Source organism: Cajanus cajan, chromosome 1 (genome assembly GCF_000230855.2).
Source record: "Cajanus cajan strain Asha chromosome 1, NIPB_CcT2T_4, whole genome shotgun sequence".
Classification (NCBI taxonomy): Eukaryota; Viridiplantae; Streptophyta; class Magnoliopsida; order Fabales; family Fabaceae; genus Cajanus; species Cajanus cajan.
The window spans coordinates 72,127,603-72,155,473 of NC_138517.1; the positions used below are offsets into that span (position 1 = coordinate 72,127,603).

Below are 27,871 nucleotides of genomic sequence, written 5' to 3' on the forward strand. Positions count from 1 at the left end.
GACCCTAGAAGCTTTACAATTCCAATCACTATTGGGGACCTATCAGTTGGAAGAGCACTGCTAGACTTGGGTGCAAGCATTAACCTCATGCCCTTGTCTATGTTAGATAGAGTTGGCCAGGTGGTAGTAAAATCGACCCACATGACTTTGCAACTAGCTGACCGGTCCATCAAGTATCCCTATGGTGTCACTGAAAACATGCTAGTCAAAGTTGACAAATTCACATTTCCAGCTGATTTTGTGATTTTGGACATGGAAGAGGACTCTACTATTCCTATTATCTTGGGGAGGCCATTTATGAAGATTGCACGAGCAATCATTGATGTTGGGGATGGTGAATTAAAATTGAGGGTCCAAGATGAGGTGATCACTTTCAATGTATTTGAAGCCACAACCCATCCGAATGATAAGGGTGCTTGTTTCGGAATGGATGTGCTGGATGAGGTAGTGTGTGAGGCTACAAAGAAGCTAAAAAAATCAGTTCCAGATGATGTAATCCGCTTGAAGCCACCTCCATTCTCACTACTTAGGAAATCTAAATTGTGGCTCAATGCTTATGAGTCAGCTAAGTATTACAAGGAAAAGGTGAAGTTGTATCATGAACGAAAGATCTTAAAACGAGAGTTTCAACCGGGACAACTTGTGCTCCTTTACAACTCCCGGTTGAAACTATTTCCAAGGAAGCTGAAGTCAAAGTGGTCAGGGCCATTCAAAGTTAAGCAAGTTAGGCCTCAGGGAGCAATACAAGTGGAGGATCTTGCCTCTAAAGAGAGCTAGGTGGTAAATGGCCAAAGACTCAAACTCTACCTAGGCGGTGAAATTGAGCGAGCTCATTCCACCGTTGAATTGAACAACCCTTGAAGTCTTGGCTTGTCAAGCTAGTAACAAAAAAACGAGCGCTTTATGGGAGGCAACCCATCATTTCTAATCCAAAAACAAGTTAGCATGCCTTTAAATTCAGTTATTTTGTGTTAGTGTGTTTTAGGTGTAGGTACATGGTTTATCATTGTGTTTGCTTCTTAGCCGAGAAAGCATTGTGATTGTGAGGGCTTGAGGAACTTCATGTTGAGCTATGCTTGAAAAATTTGAAAATTCGCAGAAAAATTGAAATCCACGCTCAGCATAAAGTTCCAAGCTAAGCTATATCAGTGCAGAGGTAGAAAAATAACTCTCTGGAGGTGCCAGGCTAAGCGCCAGTCCCACGCTTAGCCTCAGAACTTAAACTTGAAAACTGGGAGTTCTCTCTAGAACTCCCAACTCAGCCCCAGTCCCACGCTTAGCCTGGGAGTTTCTTTTTCATTAAATGCTGTCACACTCTCTCTCCAGACACCTATTTCTTTCCCTCTACCACTCCTCACTCTCTCACAAACACTCTCAAACCCTAAGTCTCTTTCTTTACTTCCTTGGCCGTGTTTCTCTTGGTGTGGGTAGGCTCCATTTTCTCTCTTCTTCATCAAAGGCGCGAAGGTAAGTTCATCTCCTCTAACCTTATGTGGTTCCCCCCATTGTATGTTTCTTGGCTCCATTTCTATTTTTCCCCACTCATCTAATCCCCCTACCCATTTTCGTGCAAACCCTTGTATCCATGGTATTTTTGGGCTTATTTTCATGGTTGATGTTCCTTGATGATATTTGCACATTTGTGTTGGTATATTTGTGAATGGGTCTTCTTAAAACCCTTGGAAACCTTATTTTTGTGAATGCCCAGTACAAGATTCAAGTTATTTTGGTGTTCTTGGTGGTGGGTGAAGCCTTTTGGGGGCCAAAAGGGGAGCACATTGCTGCAACCCTCACGCTGAGCGTGGGCTGGGCGCTCAGCTTGTCTATGGAGTTAAAAAAAAAAAACCCAACTTGGTTGTTCATTGTTTTGCCTGATTTTGTGTCTTGCTAATTACATTCACTTATTTTACTTTTGTAGCATGGCCAGGAGGCCATGATCAAGAGAAGGGGGGAGGTGATGCCGTTGACGATGAAGAAGAGTTAGACGAGGCTGAAGATGATGAGGAGGAAGACTAAGTTGTTTCACTTTGGAAAACTATGTTTTATTATTTTTTTCTGTTATTTGCTTCTAATTGTGTGGTTTTAATGTGTTTTGAAAACTGGAAAAGCAAAAAAAAATCAGGTGTGTATGTATCCCTTAGTGAACAAAGGTATTTTAAGACACAAGATCAAATATGTTTGTGGTTGCACTCTAGGGATGATTAGAGATAGTGTGACAATTACTTTTGTGGTTAATGACTGTGGCATGATACTTTTGAAAAGTTTTGAGCACCTTTATTAGCCCATGTGAGTTTTGGCCCCTCTTGCTGTTAGAGTGTTACCATTTGATTTCATGCGGTTGATTTTGCTTGAGTCTCTTTTGAGTTTGCATAGCATATGTTGTTTAGAGATGATCAAGGCAATTTTTCTTGTAAATTTGAGCCACTTGACCAAAAAGCCAACCTAACAAAAAAATGAATCCATTGCACCCTACTTTGAGCCAAACAGTGAATTTATTGAGAACCTTGAAGCCCTTAAGAAAAACAAAATTCTCCCACACCTTAGGAATAGGAGAGCAATCAAATTGATCATAAGGGGAGAAAAGTCTTAAGTTTGGGGTATTGTGGGGTGATCATTGTTGCTGAGCATATTGATGAATGTACATGTTATGGTTGTACCACTGTGGCTATTAGTCAGCTATTATTCAGTTTCAAAAGAAAAAATCAAAAGAAAAAGAAGAAAAAAAAATCAAACATCAAAAAGTGATTAAATTGTGTGAATAAGTGTGTTGTATGAACTATATGCTTTGGCTGAAGGTAGTATCTTGGGACTTCTGGGAATAGAGAAAGGAAGAGGAATTATACATGGTGATCTATGCATGATTATGTGACTGTTTGAATTTGATTGAGATGAAAAGAAAAGTTGACTTGTGTGATTCATTTGTGTTGATTTGAGAGATTCCCACCTAAATACACTTGTGTGATGAGAGAAACACTGATCTTGGTGAGGAAGAGGTTGTTCACTAATTTTCATTAGTATCATTGCCATGCTTGTTAATCCCTTTGGGAACTGTTGCAATACACTTCTGATATCAAATTGTGTGGGCACCACATTAATTGGCGGATCAAGTGTAAACATTTTTGGTGTTCAACTATTGGAAGACATGTATGGTTGTTTTGTGTGATTACCAATTTTCAAATCGTGTTCAATTAGGAGATTAGGTTGTGTGTTAACTTAGTTGCTTTATTTTTCTTTGCTTGAGGACAAGCAAGATCTTAAGTTTGAGGTATTGATAAGTGCTATGATTTCATTAAGTTTATGGCCTAGTTTGAAGCACTTATATCAATTTTCCTTGCTTTAGACTTTGTTTTTAACTCAAAACATATCTAAATTGTTAGGTGATCACATTTTGTTTTTGAATCATGTTTTTAGGTAACTTACAAGTATTTGGTTGTTGTTTTATAGTTTAGGAGAAAGCTAGGAAAGAAGGAAGGAAGTCAAGCACAAAGTGGTGAATTTGAAGTTGAAGGAATTTTTGGTTAAGTTCCCAGGCTAAGCCCCAGATCCACGCTTAGCCTCAGCATGGCAGAGAATCCCTGGAACAGAATTTTGATTCCCACACTGAGCGTGGAACTGAGGCTTAGCGTGGATTGTGCTGACATGTCATTATTCACATAAGACAAAAGCTTTTATGACCTAAAAGTGGGATTTTCGAAGAAAGAAGCAAGGAGGATCATTCTTGGACTTTGTGTGGCGGCTGGAGAGCTCTAGAACCTTCAAGATCAAGCTTCTTCCTTTCTTCATCATTTTTAGAGTTCTACATGTCTATGTGTAGCTAAACTCACCCTTGTTGGGGTTTGATGTAACTAAACCCATTCTCATGTGTAAACTCTAAGCTATCAATCTAAGTTGTTATTCAGTTTTATTGCTCTTTTTCTGTGCATAATGCTTGTTATGGCTTGATCACCCTTAACTTGAACTTAAGGTTTTTAAGAGATTGAGAAATGATTTTAAACCTTTGACTTGAAATAGAGCAACTAATGGTGCTTATTGCTAGAGATAGAGTAAATGCCATTGGTCTTTCTTAAGCTCTTGTTTTTAAAGCTGGTTTCTAGGTTAAACTATGCAAGAGATTAATATTTTAAACTAGTAACTTAGATGCCAACTTGTAAGAGATTAGGGTTGGTTACTTTTGAGAGTGATTGATAAATTCTAAATAATAACTATTGTGAACTTAGTGATAAGCATGAGAGGAAGGTTTAGTGAAGTCAAACCCCAACAATTTATTAATATTGCATTAGAATCAAGTTTTGCACTCTAAGTGTTTACCAAAACACCAAAAAGAATTGTTATTGCTTGTTTACATTATTTACTGCAGCAAATCAAACTCTTATTGTTTTTCGGTAGCTTAGTTATTATAACAAGTGAAATTGCAAAGTGTTGCGCAAGTCCCTTGGGAGACGATACTCGTACTTTCATTGAACTACGTATACGATTTGGTACACTTGCCAAACGAGATAACAGTTAGAAATTGCCTTTGATAGCAGGGAAGGTGCTCATGGCGGTTTGACCCACGTGTTGTGGTTCGCCACACAACAAAGACGTGGGGAAGAAGATGAAGGTGAGTGTCTCCATCGCCAAAATATATGATTGGTGGGGTGGGGTTTTGACAAAGGAGATAATGAAGTAATTTACCTGTTTTGTGATTATATGTGTGTATTTTTTCCTAATAAAATTATTTTAGAACCGAAACACAGGAATTTAGTAAACAATAACATTGTTAAACTTCAAACAACAAATGGAAGGGGAGTAGAAGGTCATACCAATGTTGCTAAATTATCTCGTAATGGCCTTGCCTATTTTGCTTCTACAAGTTTCTTCTACTGTTTATAAATTATCTCTATGATTTTTGTTAGAAAAGATGGTTGATCTAAGAAGGGGGGTTTGAATTGGATTTTACAAAATGCTTTTCTACTTTCTTGAACAAAAACATTTTTTAAAGCATTCCAATGAACCAAATTGATTTTCAGCCTATGTGAGATGTTAAGTTGAAAGCTTTTGCTAATGTGAGTTTAGAATTTAATTATTCTACATGCAACGTTTATGAAAACCAATATATAAAGTTTCAATTCCTACAAAGTTCTAATAATGAAAACCAATATATAAAGTTTTCTGCATAAATAATCAATTCGTGTTATGAATAATTGATCGTTTTGTTCTTCTTAGATCTAGAAACTCACCAAGAACAAATTGATCAATTATTTTGAATGATAATTGATTATTCCAGAAAGTTGTCTATAAAATAATCAATTATTTAGTAAGATAATCGATTATTACAACAAGATTCTCAAGTAATTGAAAAATAAAATAAATAATCAATTATTAGTAGTGATAATCGATTATCTTAAGTAAAAACTTAAGATTTGGATTTTTCATACTAGATCTCTTTTTAAATCATTTTTAAACCTTACTATCATCATCAATCATCAATCTAAATGAAGAATTAAAATTGAGTAAGTTAATGCACAAAGCAACACATGCAACAAAGCAAAAACAAACACCAAATTACAGTTTGCACTTTTATTTTTAAAGAGGCTCTATACTACATATTTGTAATTATCAAAACTCATCACATATAAGTTCTTTACTTTGAGCTTGATCAACACTTTTATAAATTTGCAACAAAAGTTTTCCAATCCCTTATTCGTCTTATGTTGTGGTATTTATAGACATAATTTAATTATTATTATTTTTTATCAATATAGTTTAACTTTATTTTTGTAGTTGTAATTCATGCTTTTGGAAACATATCTGCCAAAAGTAGAACCTTAGGGGCTTGTTAGTGGCTCTGGCAGGGAGGGTCAATAAAGCTAGTTAGAGGAGATTAAAAGGCAATAATAGAGTGTAGGGTGGCGGGAATTTGGTGCAAAGGGAGATCTTATTTTCTTTTTCTTTCTTTGTCTTTTTCTTGATTTTTTTTGTTTTACATATTTTTCTTTGGTTGCAAATATGATTCATAAATTATTTTTATTCTTGAATCATTGATTTATTGTATTATATTGGATTTTTCTCAATTAGGTTTATGAAATCCCAAAATACAGATCATTGTGGCTGGTTTAGATTTTTTTTGAAAAGGAAATTAATGAATGATAATTGAGTGAGATTGAGAAAAATCGGTAGAGAAATAGAAGGTGACAAAATTGGATGTTTACAATGATTAGTGTAAACATATAATAATTTTATGACACAACAGTGAACACAACGACAATTTAGAACCATGGTTATAACCTAAAGCTGAAATTTCTTATAAAATATCAATTACAATGATGACGACCTAAAAGATTTGAGATACTCATGTAAAAGCATACTTTAAACTATATTTTGTGAAAGCTAAACAGCTATCAAGTCCTAGCATGAAAATCACTAAATCTACATGCTTTATTTCATTAATATGATTATTTAATTATCAATTAATAATTTAGTTATAAGAAATTTTGTGAAGGGGTTAAGTGTTTGATAAATTTCTTATTATTTAAATTATTTATCATCCTTGTAAGAAAAAGTATTTAAAACAATGAAAAATAAATTTTGGTAGAGTTTCTCAACTCAATAACTCATGACTTATAAATTTTTTTCTCCTTGTGAGAAGTTTTCTCTCCACGTGAGAAGTCCCATCCTTGACCTAATTTTGCAACATTACTTGACCTTGTGACCATTGCATGCACAATGGAGCAATCATATATAGACAATCTCTCTCAACAACGACGACAAAGATCTAATCCTCTCGTTAGACACAAATGAAGGCAAAGGCATTAACTTGCAATCTATCTCATAAGGTGTTTCTTGACAAAAAGACAGATGAATGTAACGCCTATTTTTATAGTTCTAAATTTTAATACCAAATAATATTTTACTAATGCAATTATAAAATTAATAATATTTATAATAAAGGCAAAAGAAAACTTTGTGAAATAATATACATATAGTTGGATTTATATACATCACATACTATTATAAAATATTTACAATAAATACTTATTTACAAACTACTTTTTTTACATAACTATTATAATAGTTACATTGGCGGTAGAAATAAATTTACAATTGAATTTAAATATTACTTGTATGAGCAAGTTGACGTCCAAACCTATGGGTCATAAAAAAGATTTGGACCATCCTAAGTACAACTAAGTTTAATAAGACTTTGCTAGTTACACATTTCCCTAATCTACTAATTACACCCTCAAGTAATATAAGAATAAAATTATCGGTACTACTTGTCCCAAAATACAAAGGCCCTAAATATCCTAATACAATCACTACTAAATGAATTATACGTAAAAAAGATGTATTACAACGTACAATAAGAATCATTTAAGGTAAGATAAGTCTTTAAAGGGAGGGTATCTTATAAAATAAGGATAAGTGCTCTAAAATTCTTCAAACTAACTTTATTACCTTCCACTCTTCTTAGACTTATGTCTTCCAAAAGAATTCTTGAGTAGTAGGTTTTCATCAAACATTAAATTTTAACGGATTTTAAATCTCCTTTCCAAATCAATTAATTGTAATAACTAATTTAATATAAAATATACTAAATAGCTTAAATTTTAACTATTTTTTATATACCATACTAAATCGGTTATTATTTAATTGATTTAGAATGTAGTAGCCATTTTAGAAAATCTTCCTTCAAACCCACGAGTTGTTCCTCTCAAGTCTAAATCTCTACTCATTCGAAATTCTCTGGCCATGATTCCAAATTTCTTCCTGAACCCTGACCTCACCATATTTGAAATTGTCTCTTCCTCCGTGGCCATGGTTACAACCTTCTCAACCTGTGTGGTTTTTTCAAGACATCCTTAGCCCCACTCGTGCCAGATCTAAAACCGTTGATGATGTAGAAGGAGCAACCTCGTGGGTTTTCAGGCATAACTTTCACGGCAGCAACACGAGAAGAAGTGATATAGAACACAATGGTCACCATAACAAAATTTATTTTTACGGACAATTATTTAACAGTAATAAGTTAATTGTCTTTATTTTATTATTCAATATAAGTATTAGTGACTAATATATAATGGTTATTAAAAATGTATTTATATCACACCAAAATTTACTATTAGCGACAATTATTTATTAAGAAAAACTTTAGCCTCACATCGACTAGAAATAAGATAATTAAAGAGTATATAAATAGATAATAACTCTCACCTTACAAGTTTGTTATGTAGGGTTGAGTTAGACCTATAATTCACTATTCTAAGTTAGTATGAGATTACTCACTATTATCAAACTCAATAGTCCTTAAACTTAAGGGGACCGACTATGGATAAGATAATTAATATATATATATATATATATATATATATATATATATATAATTAGAAGACAACTTTCATCTTACAAGTCTCACATCGACTAGAAAGTAAAAAATGTCACAAAAAGTTATACACTTTCTGACCATTATAAGAGTTTCTACCAACATTTAGAATAATTGCGGCTAAATGTTTTAGCATCACTGCATACAATGACTAATGTGAAAATGCTGGTAAAATATTTTGTAGCAATTTTTATTGCCACTAAAAGTCATATTAAATGCCACTAAAAGTCTATTTTGTTGTAGTGGGTGGTGGCAAAAGAAGGAGTAGCGATAGTGTGAGAAGGTAGCGGTGGCGATGCAACAAGGAGCCACCCATCGGGAAAACGTTGAAGCCATATATCAGTGTTAAAGACCTCTTGCTTACTCACGAACACAACCTACTACATGAGAAGGAACTATTGTTTTATATTTTCAAATGTCATGTTATTTGTCTCTTCTCTTTGTATCGTTGATTTTCAAATGTGGTTTGTGACACCCTCTACCCCTAATATTAATACACAATAAAAGTAAATAATAATATTTTTTTTGAGTAAATAAAATCTTTCATAGTTGATAACATCTTTCATGGATAAAACAAATGTCTCAAATATCATAAGGTGGACGATTCACATTCATAACTCATAAATCATAACTCCAATGTAGAAATTATAAAAGAAAAGAAACACAGGTTTTTAATACAATTTAATGAAAATAACATCCTAAACTAAGCCTAGCTATGCCCCGATGTTACATCCTATCTGAGCATGGCCAACTGAAGCCTTAAGCCTCATTAAGAACATCCTCATGATGATGATCACCTGGAACATAATTTAAACATATACAAGAGCAACAAGGTAGTGAAAAATATCTCACTCTAATTCAGATGTAGAAATAAATGTTAGGCAACACACACAGTCATAACAAATACCACACAAGTTATACATAACCAATCATAACTCTCAAGTTATAAATACATTAGAATACATATACATTCACTTATCATGAAATAATGCCATGAACTCGACTCATAAATGCATGCATGTGGCGCCATACGAAAGTTCACATTTCTCATCACTAGTATGTTGCACAACAACATACCTGGGCACGTTCATTCATGAATACATCACTGGTAACTCAAGGTACACCTGGAATACTTCATTTCATCACTGGTATGCGACATAAGCGACACACCTGGTATAAGTCATTTCATCACATAGCTTGTTACATCACTGGTACGCGGCCTAAGCGGCACACCTAGAGTTGTATATGTATATCATGCATGTCATACATTCACTATTTCATTGACTCAACATTTCACTTATTATGGAATTTCATTTATTACTTCATGTCATCATTTTTCATATTCTCATAGTCATAACTTATCTCAATAGCCCATTCTCATATCTCATGTCATTTGTTCATATTTCACATAATCATGTCATAATTATTCCTTATAAAGTCCGCACAGGAATCCACAGAGCACTCTAATTCATATTAAAACTTATTTATTTTCAAAATTAATTACATATTCATTAATCACATCCAACAAGGAACACATCAGAGCAATCAGAAAGTAAAACAAAAACGTTCATGCTTTGCATGTTCCTAGAACCATGTTGTTATGTCGTTTGGCAAGTGTACCAAATCGTATAAGTAGTTCAATGAAAGTATGAGTATCGTCTCCCAAGGGACTTGCGCAACACTTTGCAATTTCACTTGTTATACTAACTAAGCTACCGAAAAGCAATAAGAGTTTGATTTGCTACAGTAAATAATGTAAACAAGCAATAACAATTCTTTTTGGAATTTTGGTAAACACTTAGAGTGCAAAACTTGATTCTAATGCAATATTAATAAATTGTTGGGGTTTGACTTCACTAAACCTTCCTCTCATGCTTATCACTAAGTTCACAATAGTTATTATTTAGAATTTATTAATCACTCTAAAAAGTAACCAACCCTAATCTCTTACAAGTTGGCATCTAAGTTACTAGCTTAAACTATCAATCTCTTGCATAGTTTAACCTAGAAACCAGCTTTAAAAACAAGAGCTTAAGAAAGAGGCTTTTTGACCAAAGTGGAGTTGTTTTAAAAGTTTATTACGTAAATGGGGTTGTTTTGAAACTATTTACGCTTTTGAGGCTGTTTATAACGGTGTCGCTATGGGCCATAGCGACACCGGTGACACGTGGCATTTTTTTCACTTCAGGGAAGCCATGAAAGCCATATAGATAAAGTCGCTACAGCCCATAGCGTCACTAAACGGCTTAAATAAAGTCGCTATAGCCCATAGCGCCACCAAACGGCTTAAAAAAAAATAAATTCAAATGTAAAAAAAAATTAAGTTAATAATTTAAATAAATAAAAAAATAGTGGCGCTATGGCCTATAGCGACACAGTGTCGCTATAGGCCAAAGCGCCACTGTGATAAATAATAAAGTACATATTTAATTCGTGATAAAATAATCTAAAGGAAAAAAATATATATAAAGAAAAGAAATTACACAAAAAACAAGTTTATAAATAGAAATTAATATTTAATTTGTAATATAAAATAAATAAATTTTAAAAATAATTAAGTAAATAATTCAAATAAAAAAAAAATAGTGGCGCTATAGATATGTATAAAATAAACAAATTATAGAAATAATAAATTTATAAATATATATTTATATGAAATTGATAATATAATTTACTAGAATGTTGAGTATATAATAATTTTTAACAGATATATTTTATTTAAAAAAACTGGGCAAAAAATAAGTGAAGGAAAAAAATGTAGAAAAACAAAAATGAAAAAGAAAAACTGGTAGAATAAATCTGGAGAAAAAAAGAGACCCAATAACCCAAAAAAATGAAAAAAAAAAAAAAAAAAACTAGTGTCGCTATGGGCCACAGCGACACAGTGTCGCTGTGGCCCATAGCGACACCAGCCTTTTTTTTATTTTTTTTTTTAAATTTTCGTTTTTTTTTTCTATTTAAAGTCGCTATGGGCTATAGCGACAGAAAGTCGCTGTAGCCCATAGCGACTCCAGCCTTTTATTTTTTTTTTTTTTAGTTTTTCATTTTTTTTACCTCAGTTTTTTTTTAAATTTTTTTTTGTGTTTTTCGGTTATTGGGTCATTTTTTTCTCCAGATTTATTCTACCAGTTTTTTTTTTAAAAAAAATTTGTAATTCATTTTCTTTTGTTTTTCTACAGTTTTTTTCCTTCACTTATTTTTTGCCCAGTTTTTTTTTTAAATTTACATATAAAAAATTATTAATAAACTTAAATAATAAATTTTCTTTAAACTACACAATTAATTATTTTTAATTAAATTTATTAACAAATTAATGATATTATATTAATTTTCTTTATTTACTTATTTTTGCCACAATTTTTTTAAAATTTAACATATTATAATATAATTTTATTTTAATTATTTAGTTTCTGTACTTTTAATTTTAAATATAAAAACGCAAAATTAAAAGTAAAATCTCATTATTGCACAGTGTCGCTATAGGCCATAGCGCCACTTAAAAAAAAACATTAAATAATAAAGAAAAAAATATATATACACAAACCTAATTATAGAAAAATTAAGTTTACAATTACAATATTATTTAACTGCTAATATAAAAATAAACAAATGGTAAAATAAAATAAGTAAATAATTAAAAAAAAAAACAAATTAAATAGTGTCGCTGTGGCCTATAGCGACACTGTGTCGCTATAGGCCATAGCGCCACTTAAAAAAATAAATAAATGCATTATTTAATTTGTCATAAAATAATAAACGAAAAAAATATATATACATAAAACTAATAAGAGAAAAATTAACTTTATAATTACAAATTAACATTTTTAACTGGTATTATAAAAATAATTTTAAAATAAAAGAAAATAATAACTAAAATAAAAAATAAATTAGTAGTGTCGCTATAGCCTATAGCGACACGGTGTCGCTATAGGCCATAGCGCCACTTGTAGAATAATTATATATATTTTTTATGATTACGTTTTTAAATAAATATTTTTTATTTTTATAAATATATAAGTTCACTTCATTATTTTTAAATTTAGAAATTATTTTACTTTTTTTTTGTTTTTTTTCTTAAATGGTGTCGCTATGGGCTACACCATTTTTAATGGCGCACAAACTGTGTCGCCTCAGCCCATAGCGACACTGTTTTGGCTCATTCGAGCCCACCCCACACCAAAAAAAAAAAAAACCACGTGGCATTGGTGTCGCTATGGCCCATAGCGACACCGTTGTAAACAGCCCTAAAGGCGTAAATAGTTTTCAAACAGCACCATTTACGTAAATAACTTCCCATTCAACCCTACTTTGGTCAAAAAGCCTAAGAAAGACCAATGGCATTTACTCTATCTCTAGCAATAAGCACCATTAGCTGCTCTATTTCAAGTCAAAGGTTTAAAATCATTTCTCAATCTCTTAAAAACCTTAAGTTCAAGTTAAGGGTGATCAAGCCATAACAAGCATTATGCACAGAAAAAGAGCAATAAAACTGAATAACAACTTAGATTGATAGCTTAGAGTTTACACATGAGAATGGGTTTAGTTACATCAAACCCCAACAAGGGTGAGTTTAGCTACACATAGACATGTAGAACTCTACAAATGATGAAGAAAGGAAGAAGCTTGATCTTGAAGGTTCCAGAGCTCTCCAGCCGCCACACAAAGTCCAAGAATGATCCTCCTTACTTCTCTCTTCGAAAATCTCACTTTTAGGTCATAAAAGCTTTTGTCTTATGTGAATAATGACATGTCAGCACAATCCACGCTAAGCCTCAGTTCCACGCTCAGCGTGGGAATCAAAATTCTGTTCCAGGGATTCTCTGCCATGCTGAGGCTAAGCGTGGATCTGGGGCTTAGCCTGGGAACTAACCAAAAATTCCTTCAACTTCAAATTCACCACTTTGTGCTTGACTTCCTTCCTTCTTTCCTAGCTTTCTCCTAAACTACAAAACAACAACCAAATACTTGTAAGTTACCTAAAAACATGATTCAAAAACAAAATGTGATCACCTAGCAATTTAGATATGTTTTGAGTTAAAAACAAAGTCTAAAGCAAGGAAAATTGATATAAGTACTTCAAACTAGGCCATAAACTTAATGAAATCATAGCACTTATCAATACCCTAAACTTAAGATCCTGCTTGTCCTCAAGCAAAGAAAAATAAAGCAACTAAGTTAACACACAACCTAATCTCCTAATTGAACACGATTTGAAAATTGGTAATCACACAAAACCGCCATACATGTCTTCCAATAGTTGAACACCAAAAATGTTTACACTTGATCTGCCAATTAATGTGGTGCCCACACAATTTGATATCAGAAGTGTATTGAAACAGTTCCCAAAGGGATTAACAAGCATGGCAATGATACTAATGAAAATTAGTGAACAACCTCTTCCTCACCAAGATCAGTGTTTCTCTCAATACACAAGTGTATTTAGGTGGGAATCTCTCAAATCAACACAAATGAATCACACAAGTCAACTTTGCTTTTCATCTCAATCAAATTCAAACAGTCACATAATCATGCATAGATCACAAGGTCTTTCATGGGTTGTAATGTGGCTGGGCTAACAAAAGAAATTGGTTTTTCTGGGTAAACAAAAGACACCACAGGAGTAGAAGAGCAAGTCTTAATGATCACCATGTATAATTCCTCTTCCTTTCTCTATTCCCAGAAGTCCCAAGATACTACCTTCACCCAAAGCATATAGATCGTACAACACACTTATTAACACAACTTAATCACTTTTTGATGTTTGATTTTTTTTCTTCTTTTTCTTTTGATTTTTTTTTTGAAACTGAATAATAGCTGACTAATAGCCACAGTGGTACAACCATAACATGTACATTCATCAATATGCTCAGCAACAATGATCACCCCACAATACCCCAAACTTAAGACTTTTCTCCCCTTATGATCAATTTGACTGCTCTCCTATTCCTAAGGTGTGGGAGAATTTTGTTTTTCTTAAGGGCTTCAAGGTTCTCAATAAATTCATTGTTTGGCTCAAAGTAGGGTGCAATGGATTCACTTTTTTGTTAGGTTGGCTTTTTGGTCAAGTGGCTCAAATTTACAAGAAAAATTGCCTTGATCATCTCTAAACAACATATGCTATGCAAACTCAAAAGAGACTCAAGCAAAATCAACCGCATGAAATCAAATGGTAACACTCTAACAGCAAGAGGGGCCAAAACTCACATGGGCTAATAAAGGTGCTCAAAACTTTTCAAAAGTATCATGCCACAGTCATTAACCACAAAAGTAATTGTCACACTATCTCTAATCATCCCTAGAGTGCAACCACAAACATATTTGATCTTGTGTCTTAAAATACCTTTGTTCACTAAGGGATACATACACACCTGATTTTTTTTTGCTTTTCCAGTTTTCAAAACACATTAAAACCACACAATTAGAAGCAAATAACAGAACAAAATAATAAAACATAGTTTTCCAAAGTGAAACAGCTTAGTCTTCCTCCTCATCATCTTCAGCCTCGTCTAACTCTTCTTCATCGTCAACTGCATCACCTCCCCTAAGTGAATGTAATTAGCAAGACACAAAATCAGGCAAAACAATGAACAACCAAGTTGGGTTTTTTTTTTAACTCCATAGACAAGCTGAGCGCCCAGCCCACGCTCAGCGTGAGGGTTGCAGCAATGTGCTCCCCTTTTGGCCCCCAAAAGGCTTCACCCACTACCAAGAACACCAAAATAACTTGAATCTTGTACTGGGCATTCACAAAAATAAGGTTTCCAAGGGTTTTAAGAAGACCCATTCACAAATATACCACCACAAATGTGCAAATATCATAAAGGAACATCAACCATGAAAATAAGCCCAAAAACACCATGGATACAAGGGTTTGCACGAAAATGGGTAGGGAGGATTAGATGATTGGAGAAAAATAGGAATGGGAACCAAGAAATATACAATGGAGGGAACCACACAAGGTTAGGGGAGACGAACTTACCTTCGCGCATTTGATGAACAAGAGAGAAGAAAAGAAAGTAACCTAGGGTTTTGAGAGTGTTTGTGAGAGGTTGAGTAGTGGTAGAGGGAAAGAAATAGGCGTCTGGAGAGAGAGTGATAGCATTTAATGAAAAAGGAACTCCCAGGCTAAGCCTGGGACTGGGGCTGAGCATGGGAGTTCTAGAGAGAACTCCCAGTTTTCAAGTTTTAAGTTCTGAGGCTCAGCGTGGGACTGAGGCTGAGCGTGGGAGTTCCAGAGAGAACTCCCAGTTTTCAAGTTTAAGTTTTGAGGCTCAGCGTGGGACTGAGGCTTAGCGTGGCACCTCCAGAGAGCTATTCTTCTACCTCTGCACTGATATAGCTTAGCTTGGAACTTCATGCTGAGCGTGGATTTCAATTTTTCTGCAAATTTTCAAAATTTTCACGCATAACTCAACATGAAGTTCCTCAAGCCCTCACAATCACAATGCTTTCTCAACTAAGAAGCAAACACAATGATTAACCATGCACATACACCTAGAACACACTAACACAAAATAACTGAATTTAAAGGCATGCTAACTGGTTTTTTTTTTTTTTTGGATTAAGAATGATGGGTTGCCTCCCATAAAGCGCTCGTTTTCTGTCACTAGCTTGACAAACCAAAGCTTCAGGTGTCCTCCAATGCAACGGTGGAATAAGCTCGCTCAATTTCACCGCCCAAGTAGAGTTTAAGTCTTTGGCCATTTACCACCCAGCTCTCCTTGGAGGAAACATCCTCTACTTGTATTGCTCCATGAGGCTTAAGTTGCTTAACTCTGAATGGCCCTGACCACTTTGACTTCAGCTCCCCTGGAAATAGTTTCAACCGGGAGTTGTAAAGGAGCACAAGTTGTCCCGGTTGAAACTCTCTTTTTAAGATCTTTCGTTCATGATACAACTTCACCTTTTCCTTGTAATGCTTAGCTGACTCATAAGCATTGAGCCACAATTTAGATTTCCTAAGCAGTGAGAATGGAGGTGGCTTCAAGCGGATTACATCATCTGGAACTGATTTTTTCAGCTTCTTTGTAGCCTCACACGCTACCTCATCCAGCACATCCATTCGGAAACAAGCACCTTTATCATTCGGATGGGTCATAGCTTCAAATACATTAAAAGTGATCACCTCATCATGGACCCTCAATTTTAATTCACCATCCCCAACATCAATGATTGCTCGTGCAGTCTTCATAAATGGCCTCCCCAAGATAATAGGAATAGCAGAGTCTTCTTCCATATCCATAACCACAAAATCAGCTAGAAATGTGAATTTGTCAACTTTGACTAGCATGTTTTCAATGACACCATAGGGATACTTGATGGACCGGTCTGCTAGTTGCAAAGTCATGCGGGTTGGTTTTACTACCACCTGTCCAACTCTATCTAACATAGACAAGGGCATGAGGTTAATGCTTGCACCCAAGTCTAGCAGTGCTCTTCCAACTGATAGGTCCCCAATAGTGATTGGAATTGTAAAGCTTCCAGGGTCCTTGAACTTGGGAGGTAAGTTCTTTAGAATTATGGCACTGCACCCCGCTTCCAACTCAATAATCTCTTGCTCAATGAACTTTTTCTTCTTGTTCAAGAGGTTTTTCATGAATTTTGCATAAGTGGGCATCTGCTCCAATGCCTCTGAGAAAGGAATGTTGATCTGAAGCTTCTTAAAAAGCTCCATGAAGCGTGCAAATTGCTTTTCTTTATCTTTCTTGCTTGGGGCTGGGGGATATGGCATATCCTTGGTATTAGACACCTTGGGTTTCATCTTCAATTCTCTTGCTAGTTGGCTCTTTGATTTTTTAACAACAACTTCCTCAGCCAACTCTTCTCCCTCTATGACATTCTCTTTTGCATTTTCTATTTTTTTATTTTTTTCATTATTTTTTTCACCTCTCTCTCTCTCTTCAGCCTTGTTTTCTTGTTGCTCTTCCTCATCCTCCAACACCCCACTCTCTTACCACCTCTTGTTGTAATTGCACTACAATTCTCCTTCGGATTAGTATGAGTATTGGCTGAAAAATTTCCACCAGAATTTTCAGCCAATTGTTTGGCCAGCTGCCCCATTTGAATCTCCAAATTCTTTATAGATGCTTCAGTACTCTTGTGGTTAGAGATTGAGACCTGCATGAACTGATTCAATGTTTCTTCTAATTTAGTCTGCCTGTCATACAAGTTGGGCCTTTGCATATGAGGTCTACTAGATTGAGCAATATCATTCTGGTTCCACCCTGTGCTAGGGTGTGATTGCCAATTCTTCCCATAATTACCACCATAATTTCCTCCTTCTCGAGCTTGATTTCCCATGTAATTCACCTCTTCTCCATGAGATGGGAAAGTATCAATGCACTGCCCGTGAGGATGATTCAACCCACAAAGATCACAACTTAGAACTTAATGTTGAGTGGATTGTAGTTGTTGTGGAATTCGAGCAACTTGCTTGGTAAGAGCCTCAATTTGTTGGGACAAGAGCTTATTTTGAGCTAATAAAGCATCTTGAGATCCCAACTCTAGAATTCCTCTTTTCTGTCTTGACTCCCTTTCAGCTGGTAAATCATAGTCATTTGCTGCCATAGCATCAATCAACTCTATAGCCTCCTCTGGTGTTTTAAAACGCATACTACCTCCAGCTGAGGCATCCAATAGAATTTTCACTCGTGGCTGCAATCCACCCAGAAAAATATTAACCTGAGTAAGGTCGTCCAACCCATGACTTGGACATCTCCTCAACAAGGATTTGTATCTCTCCCAAGCCTCGGATAGAAGTTCATCTTGCTTCTGGGAGAATGTGACAATCTCACTTTTTGCTTGATTTATCTTAGCAAGAGGGAAGAATCTTGCCAAGAACTTTGTCTCTATGTCAGACCACCTGGTTAAGCTTTGATGTGGTAGAGCATTGAGCCACATCTTAGCTTTCCCAAGTAGTGAGAAAGGAAACAACTTCATCCGAATCACCTCTTCAGGAACTTGATGTATCTTCACTGTGCCACAAAGCTCAACAAAAGTATGGAGATGCATATATGGGTCCTCATGATCAAGGCCCGCAAATTGGTTGTTCTGAATCAGATTCAAAAGTGTTGGCTTCATCTCAAAATTAGTGGCAGCGATTGCAGGAGTGGCAATGCTAGAGAAATGAGTAGTACCAGTAGCAGCTGCATGATCACCAAGAGTAATTCTTGGTCTTTCCTCTGCCATTTCAACTTCCTCTAAGATTTCAGATAAAGAAGGACTGAGAGAGGACGAAGTAGCCTCTCTGTGCTGTGCCTGCTTGGCTAGTAACCTTTGCTTCCTTAATGCTCCCCTGTTCCTCCTAGCTGTTTTCTCAATTTCCGGGTCGTAAGCTGAATCACTAGCAGGAACAGTACCTCGCATAAACCAGAATCACAAAGCTACAACAAACAGTCAGCAACACAGATACAATGAATTAAAAGACAAGGAATATAGTAATTGCAAAATGTAAAAGAATAAATGAATCAAAGCCTAGATTAGTAATCCAAGTGACTTTGCCTAAGTATTGAGACGCAAGTCCCCGGCAACGGCGCCAGAAACTTGTTATGTCGTTTGGCAAGTGTACCAAATCGTATAAGTAGTTCAATGAAAGTATGAGTATCGTCTCCCAAGGGACTTGCACAACACTTTGCAATTTCACTTGTTATACTAACTAAGCTACCGAAAAGCAATAAGAGTTTGATTTGCTGCAGTAAATAATGTAAACAAGTAATAACAATTCTTTTTGGAATTTTGGTAAACACTTAGAGTGCAAAACTTGATTCTAATGCAATATTAATAAATTGTTGGGGTTTGACTTCACTAAACCTTCCTCTCATGCTTATCATTAAGTTCACAATAGTTATTATTTAGAATTTATCAATCACTCTAAAAAGTAACCAACCCTAATCTATTACAAGTTGGCATCTAAGTTACTAGCTTAAACTATCAATCTCTTGCATAGTTTAACCTAGAAACCAACTTTAAAAACAAGAGCTTAAGAAAGACCAATGGCATTTACTCTATCTCTAGCAATAAGCACCATTAGCTGCTCTATTTCAAGTCAAAGGTTTAAAATCATTTCTCAATCTCTTAAAAACCTTAAGTTCAAGTTAAGGGTGATCAAGCCATAACAAGCATTATGCACAGAAAAAGAGCAATAAAACTGAATAACAACTTAGATTGATAGCTTAGAGTTTACACATGAGAATGGGTTTAGTTACATCAAACCCCAACAAGGGTGAGTTTAGCTACACATAGACATGTAGAACCCTACAAATGATGAAGAAAGGAAGAAGTTTGATCTTGAAGGTTCCAAAGCTCTCCAGCCGCCACACAAAGTCCAAGAATGATCCTCCTTACTTCTCTCTTCGAAAATCCCACTTTTAGGTCATAAAAGCTTTTGTCTTATGTGAATAATGACATGTCAGCACAATCCACGCTAAGCCTCAGTTCCACGCTCAGCGTGGGAATCAAAATTCTGTTCCAGGGATTCTCTGCCATGCTGAGGCTAAGAGTGGATCTGGGGCTTAGCCTGGGAACTTAACCAAAAATTCCTTCAACTTCAAATTCACCACTTTGTGCTTGACTTCCTTCCTTCTTTCCTAGCTTTCTCCTAAACTACAAAACAACAACCAAATACTTGTAAGTTACCTAAAAACATGATTCAAAAACAAAATGTGATCACCTAAAAATTTAGATATGTTTTGAGTTAAAAACAAAGTCTAAAGCAAGAAAAATTGATATAAGTGCTTCAAACTAGGCCATAAACTTAATGAAATCATAGCACTTATCACATGCATCAAGCAAGTGATTGGGGGTCAATCCGACTACCCAACAATTATTCCCACACCCCCAAGCGAGGTTTGTCACTCCCCCTTACCTCGATAAGCAGGAGTTGAAACTAGAGCAGAACCTTGCTAATCTCCTCCTCTAAATTCCCCTTGGTTTTTAGAAGGTTTAGAAGAAGAAGAAGTCAGAAGTGAATAGTATGATTTGAAATCAAGCCTGAGCCTCCTATTTATAGGCATCAGGAGTGGCCGGAACGACCCGTTTTGGACCAGAACGACTCTTTCTGGACCCATCCATTATATGCAAAATTTACAACTAGAACGGCCCGTTCTCAAAATTAGAACGGTCCGTTCTGGGTTGATTTTAACACACATTGACCATAATTGGAATGACTCGTTTCTAACTTAGGATTTTAGGCCATTTTAGTAGTCCGGAACGACCCATTCTGCTTTTTGGAACGACCCGTTCTGGGCCTAAAAAAAATAGAATTTAATTTTTTTATAAATATTTAAATTATTAAAAATCTATAAAATGTTCTATAAAACCCCTTTAATTAATAAAAATAACTATAAGAAGATAATTTCCATAAATATAAAAATAATAATAATTAACTATTGTATTAGTAGAAAATTCGGGATGTTACAATTCTTCCCTCCTTTTAGAAATTTCGTCCCCGAAATTTACCTGAAAATAAAAATGGATAAGCTTCTCGCATCTTGCTTTGTAATTCTCATGTGGCACTTTCTTTAATATTTCCTCCCCAAACGAGCTTAACCAAAGAAATTTCCTTTTCTCTCAGTTGTTTCACCTTCGTGTCATCAATCCACAAAGGAACCGTTTCATAAGTGAGATTATCCTTCAACTGAATGTTGTCAGACTCAATGATATGGGAAGGATCATGGACATACTTTCTGAGTTGGGAAACATGGAAGACACTATGGAGGTTTGAAAGAGATGGAGGCAAGGTAATTTGATAGGTCACTTCACTGATCCTTTTAAGAATTTGATAAGGATCAATGTAACGTGGAGTAAGCTTACGGGATTTCAGTGCTCTACCTACTCCTGTCCAAGGCATGACTTTAAGGAATACATGATCACCTTCTTTAAACTCAAGGTCTTTTCTCCTCTTGTCATTATAACTCATTTGCCTACTCTGGGTTACTCTCATCCTCTCTTGGATCATCTTAACCTGTCAGTAGTTTGTTGAACTATCTCAGATCCTAACATGGCATTCTCTCCAGGCTCTACCCAACATAAAGGTGTTCTACATCTCTTACCATACAAAGCCTCATATGGTGCCATCCCAATACTGGAATGGTAGCTATTATTGTAGGTAAATTCTATCAAAGGTAGGAAACTATCCTAACTACCCCCATGTTCTAAGATGCAAGCCCTCAACAAATCTTCCAAAGACTGTATGGTTCTCTCAGTTTGGACATCTGTTTGGGGATGGTAGGATGAACTTAATCTAAGCTTATGCCTAAAGCCTTATGCAAGCTTTCTCAAAATCTAGAGGTGAACCTAGGATCTCTATAAGACACTATACTTGTAGGAACTCCATTCAACCTCACGATCTCACCGATGTAAAACTTGGTTAACCTCTCCAAAGGGTACCTAATATTAATGGGAGTAAAATGGGCAGACTTAGTCGATCTATCCACAATGACCCATATAACATCCAAGTTCTTTGTAGTCTTAGGTAATCCAACTACAAAATTCATAGAGATGCTATCCCATTTCCACATACGCACATCTAAAGGTTGCATCAGACCTGAAAGTTTTTGGTGTTCTACCTTAGCCTTCTGACATACTAAGCAGGCATACACAAATTCCTCCACTTCCCTCTTCATCTTAGGCCACCAAAACATCTTTCTAAGGTCTTGGTACATCTTAGTGGCTCTCGGATGGATACTAAGGCTACTCCTATGACCTTCTTCTAGGATTTCTCTCTTAAGCTCTGGCACACTAGGAATGCACAACCTATCCTTAAATCTCAACACTCTATCCACTCCAAATCTAAACTCACTCTCCACACCTTGATTCAACTTCCCTACTTGACTCAATAAGAAAGGATCTACCTTCTAACCTTCTCTAATCTCATCTATCAAGCTATTAGTTACTCTCAAAGCTCCCAACTTAATACTCTTAGAGGTCAACTCACACCCTAAGCTCATATCCCTAAACTCCTCAATCATATGCAATTCCCTAATCATCAAAGAAGACATTCTCAAATATTTTCTACTTAAAGCGTCAGCTACAACATTAGCCTTGCCGGGGTGATAATTCAATTGAAAGTCATAATCCTTAAGGAACTTTAACCATCTCATTTGCCTCATATTCAACTTCTTTTGGTCAAACAAGTACTTAAGGCTTTTATGATCACTAAAAACCTCAAATCTAGACCCAAACAATTAATGTCTCCACAACTTAAGTACAAATACTATTGCAGCTAACTCAAGGTCATAGGTAGGATAGTTTTGCTCATGAATTTTAAGTTGTCTAGAAGGATAGGCTACTACCTTACCCTCCTGCATAAGTACTCCTCCTAAATCCAATTTAGAAGCATCACAAAATACCTCAAAAGTCTTACTAGGGTCATGTAACACTAACACAAGGACACTAGTTAATCTCCTCTTAAGCTCTTGAAAGCATTCCTCACACCTAGAATCCCACACAAAAGGTTTGTCCTTCTTCGTTAGCTTAGTAAAAGGAAGAGATAGCCTAGAGAAATTCTGCATGAACCTTCTGTAATAACCGGCTAGTCCTAAGAAGCTCTTAATCTCAAGTACTGATTTAGGTGTACTCCAGCCTAACACAACTTCTACCTTAGCAAGATCTACAGCTATCCCACCCTTGGATATTACATGTCCTAGAAAGTTCACACTATCCAACCAAAATTCACATTTTGACAATTTAGAATACAACTACTTCTCCTTAAGGGTTTGAAGAAAGATCCTAAGGTGCTCAAATGCTCCTCCCTGGTCTTTGAATACACTAGGATATCATCTATGAAGACCACTACAAATCTATCCAACTAAGGGTGAAAGATCCTATTCATGTAGTCCATAAAAACACCAGGTGCATTAGTCACACCAAAAGGCATAACTAAATACTCATAGTGCCCACAGCGGGTCCTAAAGGAAGTCTTAGGAACATCCTTAGCTCTTACTCTAATCTGATGGTATTCTGACCTTAAATCTATCTTACTGAACACACAAGCCCCAACTAGTTGATCCATAAGGTCATCTATCCTAGGCAAGGGATACTTATTCTTAATGATCACTTTATTCAGTTGCCTATAGTCTACGCACAACCTCATGCTCCCATCTTTCTTCTTAACCAATAAAATAGACACTCCCCAAGGCGAGACACTAGGCCTAATGAATTGTTTCCCTTGCAATTCCTCTATCTGTTTCTTAAGTTCAACTAACTCCTTAGGGGACATCCTATAGGGTGCTATAGATATAGGTGAGGTACCTGGCACTAAGTCTATGCTAAAATCAATCTCTCTCTCAGGTGGTAAATTAGACACATCCTTAGGAAATACTTCTGGGAATTCTCTCACTAAGGGAATCTCATCTAGCTTACTATCAGTCTCAAGTGTTAAGGAAGCTAAGATCATGTACACTCTTTCATTTTCTTTTAAACAAGTTTTAATGTCGGTAGCACTAAGAAATTTTGTACTCTTAGATTCACCAAAGGAAATAGATTTATCAAAGTAGTTTAAAAAGACATGGTGGGAAGATAACCAATCCATACCAAGAATTACATCTAATTGACTAAGAGGCAAACAAATTAAGTCAACTAGAAACTGCTTATCGGAAACTGTCAAAGGACATTTCAAACACACTAGGGATGTAGTTATAGGACCATTAGTAGGGGTTTCAACAACTAAATCAAAATCTAACAGAGACACACACAAATTCAATTTTTGGACACAAGAGACAGAAATAAAGGAATGAGTTGTACCAGAATCAAATAGTACAACAAAAGGAGTCTCGGCTATGAAATAAGTACCTTGTATCAAATTTTCTGACCGAGCAGCTTCAACACCACTAAGAGCAAATACTCTCCCTACAGTCTTTGGACGCTCAATTTGCAAACCCGATCCAATAACACGTGTTCTTGGTGGTTCAAGACATTGGGTGCTGATGTGACCCTTACCATTGTAGTTGAAACAGGTAACCTCCTTGTCACGACACTCAGACTGATTATGATCAGCACAACCACACTTCCCGCATCTTCCTGAAGGAGTGGACACAGACCCTCTAACACTTCCATCAGTACTAACAGTGGATCCTCTAGTAAATGACTTGCTTCCACTAGCAACAGCTTTACTCCCTTGAAATCTAGTAGGAGCGGAGTAAGGCTTACTCCTACTCGAAGTACTAGAACTCACAGCACGGATAAGACCTCCAACGCCTTTATAGAAAGTAGCACAGGCACGATTGTCACGATCGTAAATGCTGCACTTATTTACCAAAGTGGGGAAGTGATAAATCTTCTAATAGTTAATTGTAGTCTTCACCTCAGGACGTAGACCGTTTACAAATTTTATACATTTAGCTCTTTCACCATTCTCACCATGGTAATGTGTACAATAGTAAACCAAAGCATCAAATTTGGCAGCATATTCTGCCACTATGTCGTTCCCTTGATTCAGCTCAAGGAATTTCATTTCTTTCCGACTCCTCACATCATCCGGGAAATACTTCTCAAGAAAGGCCCTCTTTAAGTTGTCCCAATTCAAGTGCACCCCTCCATCAATCATCATTCGAAGTGCTCCCTCCCACCAAAAGTGGGCATCAGTAGTCAACATGAAGGTGGCCAACTTCACCTTCTAAGTGAGGGGACAATCCATGGCATTGAAGATCTTGTCGATCTCCGCTAGCCAATTCATAGCAGCATCTGGGTCATATCCTCCTTTGAAGGTAGGTGGGTGATTTTGCTGAAATTGCTCCAACTAGTTAGGAGCGATTCCAACCCTATTGTTATTATTCATAGCTTGTGCTAATGCTTGAAGAGCATCAGCAATCACATGATCATTTCTACCAACCATAATCTAAGAAAATATTACAATTAATAAACATAATCAATCATCACACTAGTATACCAATAAGTTCCACATGCAACCTAGACCATAAAAAGTCAACATATAAGCATCAAAACTCAAGAAATCATATAAAAGAAAAATTAAAAAGTAATAAAGGAAATATAAATTAATTCCAGTAAAGGTGGCAGCGCCTCCTAGTTAGGAATAATTTATAACTTCCAAATCATGTAATAAAAATAACAAAGATGCACACTTTAGTCTTTTATCAAGAACATTCAAAACTCCAATTCTCAACATACAACCTCTTTGGATTCAATCACTACAACTATAGACTTCATCTACCAAACAAGTATAGTAAACTCATAACTCACGGCCGATTGGATCAACCTGCTCTGATACCACTAAATGTGACACCCTCTACCCCTAATATTAATACACAATAAATGTAAACAATAATAATTTTTTTGAGTAAATAAAATCTTTCACAGTTGATAACATATTTCATGGATAAAACAAATGTCTCAAATATCATAAGGTGGAAGATTCACATTCATAACTCATAAACCATAACTCCAATGCAGAAATTACAAAAGAAAATAAACTAAGGTTTTTAATACAATTTAATGAAAATAACATCCTAAACTAAGCCAAGCTATGCCCCGATGTCACATCCTATCAAAGCATGCCCAACTGAAGCCTTAAGCCTCATTACGAACATCCTCATGATGATGATCACCTGAAACATAATTTAAACATATACAAGAGCAACAAGGTAGTGAGAAACATCTCACTCTAATTCAGATGTAGAAATAAATGTTAGGCAACATACACAGTCATAACAAATACCACACAAGTTATACATAACCAATCATAACTGTCAAGTTATAAATACATTAGAATACTTATACATTCACATATCATGAAATAATGCCGTGGACTCGACTCATAAATGCATGCATGTGGCGCCATACAGAAGTTCACATTTCTCATAACTGGTATGCTGCACAGCAACATACCTGGGCACGTTCATTCATGAATACATCACTGGTGACCCAAGGTACACCTAGAAATACTTCATTTCATCATTGGTATGTGGCATAAGCGACACACCTATAATAAGTCATTTCATCACATAGCTTGTTACATCAATGGTATGCGGCCTAAGCGACACACCTGGAGTTATATATGTATATGATGCATGTCATACATTTACTATTTCATTGACTCAACATTTCACTTATTACGGAATTTCATTTATTACCTCATGTCATCATTTTTCATATTCTCATAGTCATAGCTTATCTCAATAGCCCATTCTCATGTCTCATGTCATTTTTTCATATTTCACATAGTCATGTCGTAATTATTCCTCATAAGGTCCGCACAGGAATCCTAAGAGCACTCTAATTCATATTAAAACTTATTTATTTTCAAAATTAATTACATATTCATTCATCAGATCCAACAAGGAACACAGCAGAGCAATCAGAAAGTAAAACAAAAACATTCATGCTTTGCATGTTCCTAGAAACATGCATCAGGCAAGTGATTGGGGGCCAATCCGACTACCCAATAATTATTCCCACACCCCCAAGCGAGGTTTCTCACTCCCCTTTACCTCGATAAGAAGGAGTTAAAACTAGAGCAGAACCTTGCTAATCTCCTCCTCTGAATTCTCCTTGGTCTTTAGAAGGTTTAGAAGAAGAAGAAGTCAGAAGTGAATAGTATGATTTGAAATCAAGCCTGAGCCTCCTATTTATAAGCATCAGGGGTGGCCGGAATGGCCCATTCTGGACCCATCCGTTATATGCCAATTTTACAACTAGAACGACCCGTTCTCAAAACCAGAACGACTCATTATGGGGTTGATTTTATCACACATTGACCATAATTGGAATGACCCGTTTTTAACTTAGGATTTTAGGCTATTTTATTAGTCTGGAACGGCCCGTTCCACTTTTTGAAACGCCTATTCTGCTTATGGGAATGACTCATTCGGCTTTTTGGAACGACCCGTTCTAGGCCTGAAAAAAATAGAATTTAATTTTTTCATAAATATTTAAATTATTAAAAATCTCTAAAATGTTCTATAAAACCCCTTTAATTAATAAAAATAACTATAAGAAGATAATTTTCATAAATATAAAAATAATAATAATTAACTATTTTATTAGTAGAAAATTCGGGATGTTACATGATTTAAATTCTTGTATTACTTGTTCGAATTATTTGTTGGAATTGGAGTAATGTTAAGATTTGGAGTTGAAAAATGGCAGTAGTTTGCTTTATTTGTTGAAAAAATAGACTAGTGTTAATATTAAAAAAATATTTGTTGTTTACTTCATTGAGTAGTTTCGTGGGATGACCAAGTGATGAATGCAAGTGAGTTTTTGGTTTCTACAATGGTGAAGTCGTGAATAAATTGATAAAAACACATATAATGACCGGTTATAAATAACCGATTATGAATGGTACTTTTAAAATTGGTTGTAAAACCTTATTTTTAAAGTATCTCCCTACAACATTAGTGAAAACAAAATTGGTTTCTCCTAAAAACAATTGATTTTAAAAGTTGTTTCTCTACAAGTGATACTTTGGGTGAGTTGTGTTATGTTGAACATGAATTCCATAAGATATTTATATGACATGCTGTAAGGAGAGTGCAAAATAATGATGAGTTGGAG

At 35.4% G+C, this 27,871-nt stretch overlaps 1 protein-coding gene across 1 annotated transcript; it reads right to left on the reverse strand.

Moving 5' to 3' along the window:
• Positions 1-15,989: 15,989 nt before the first annotated feature.
• Positions 15,990-17,662, reverse strand: LOC145955464 (uncharacterized). Its single transcript, XM_083070231.1, has 2 exons — positions 17,249-17,662; positions 15,990-17,147 (listed from the first exon to the last, which is right to left on the reverse strand). Exons 1-2 carry the CDS (start codon positions 17,660-17,662, stop codon positions 15,990-15,992), a joined length of 1,572 nt encoding a protein of 523 aa, XP_082926357.1.
• Positions 17,663-27,871: the final 10,209 nt, after the last annotated feature.

Coding starts and splice junctions, on each gene's coding strand:
- LOC145955464 (XM_083070231.1), bottom strand. CDS start 17,662: ATGGGAAATCAAGCTCGAGAAGGAGGAAATTATGGTGGTAATTATGGG. Junction 17,148..17,248: donor GGCTGAAGAGAGAGAGAGAG/GTGAAAAAAATA, acceptor AAAAAATCAAAG/AGCCAACTAGCAAGAGAATT.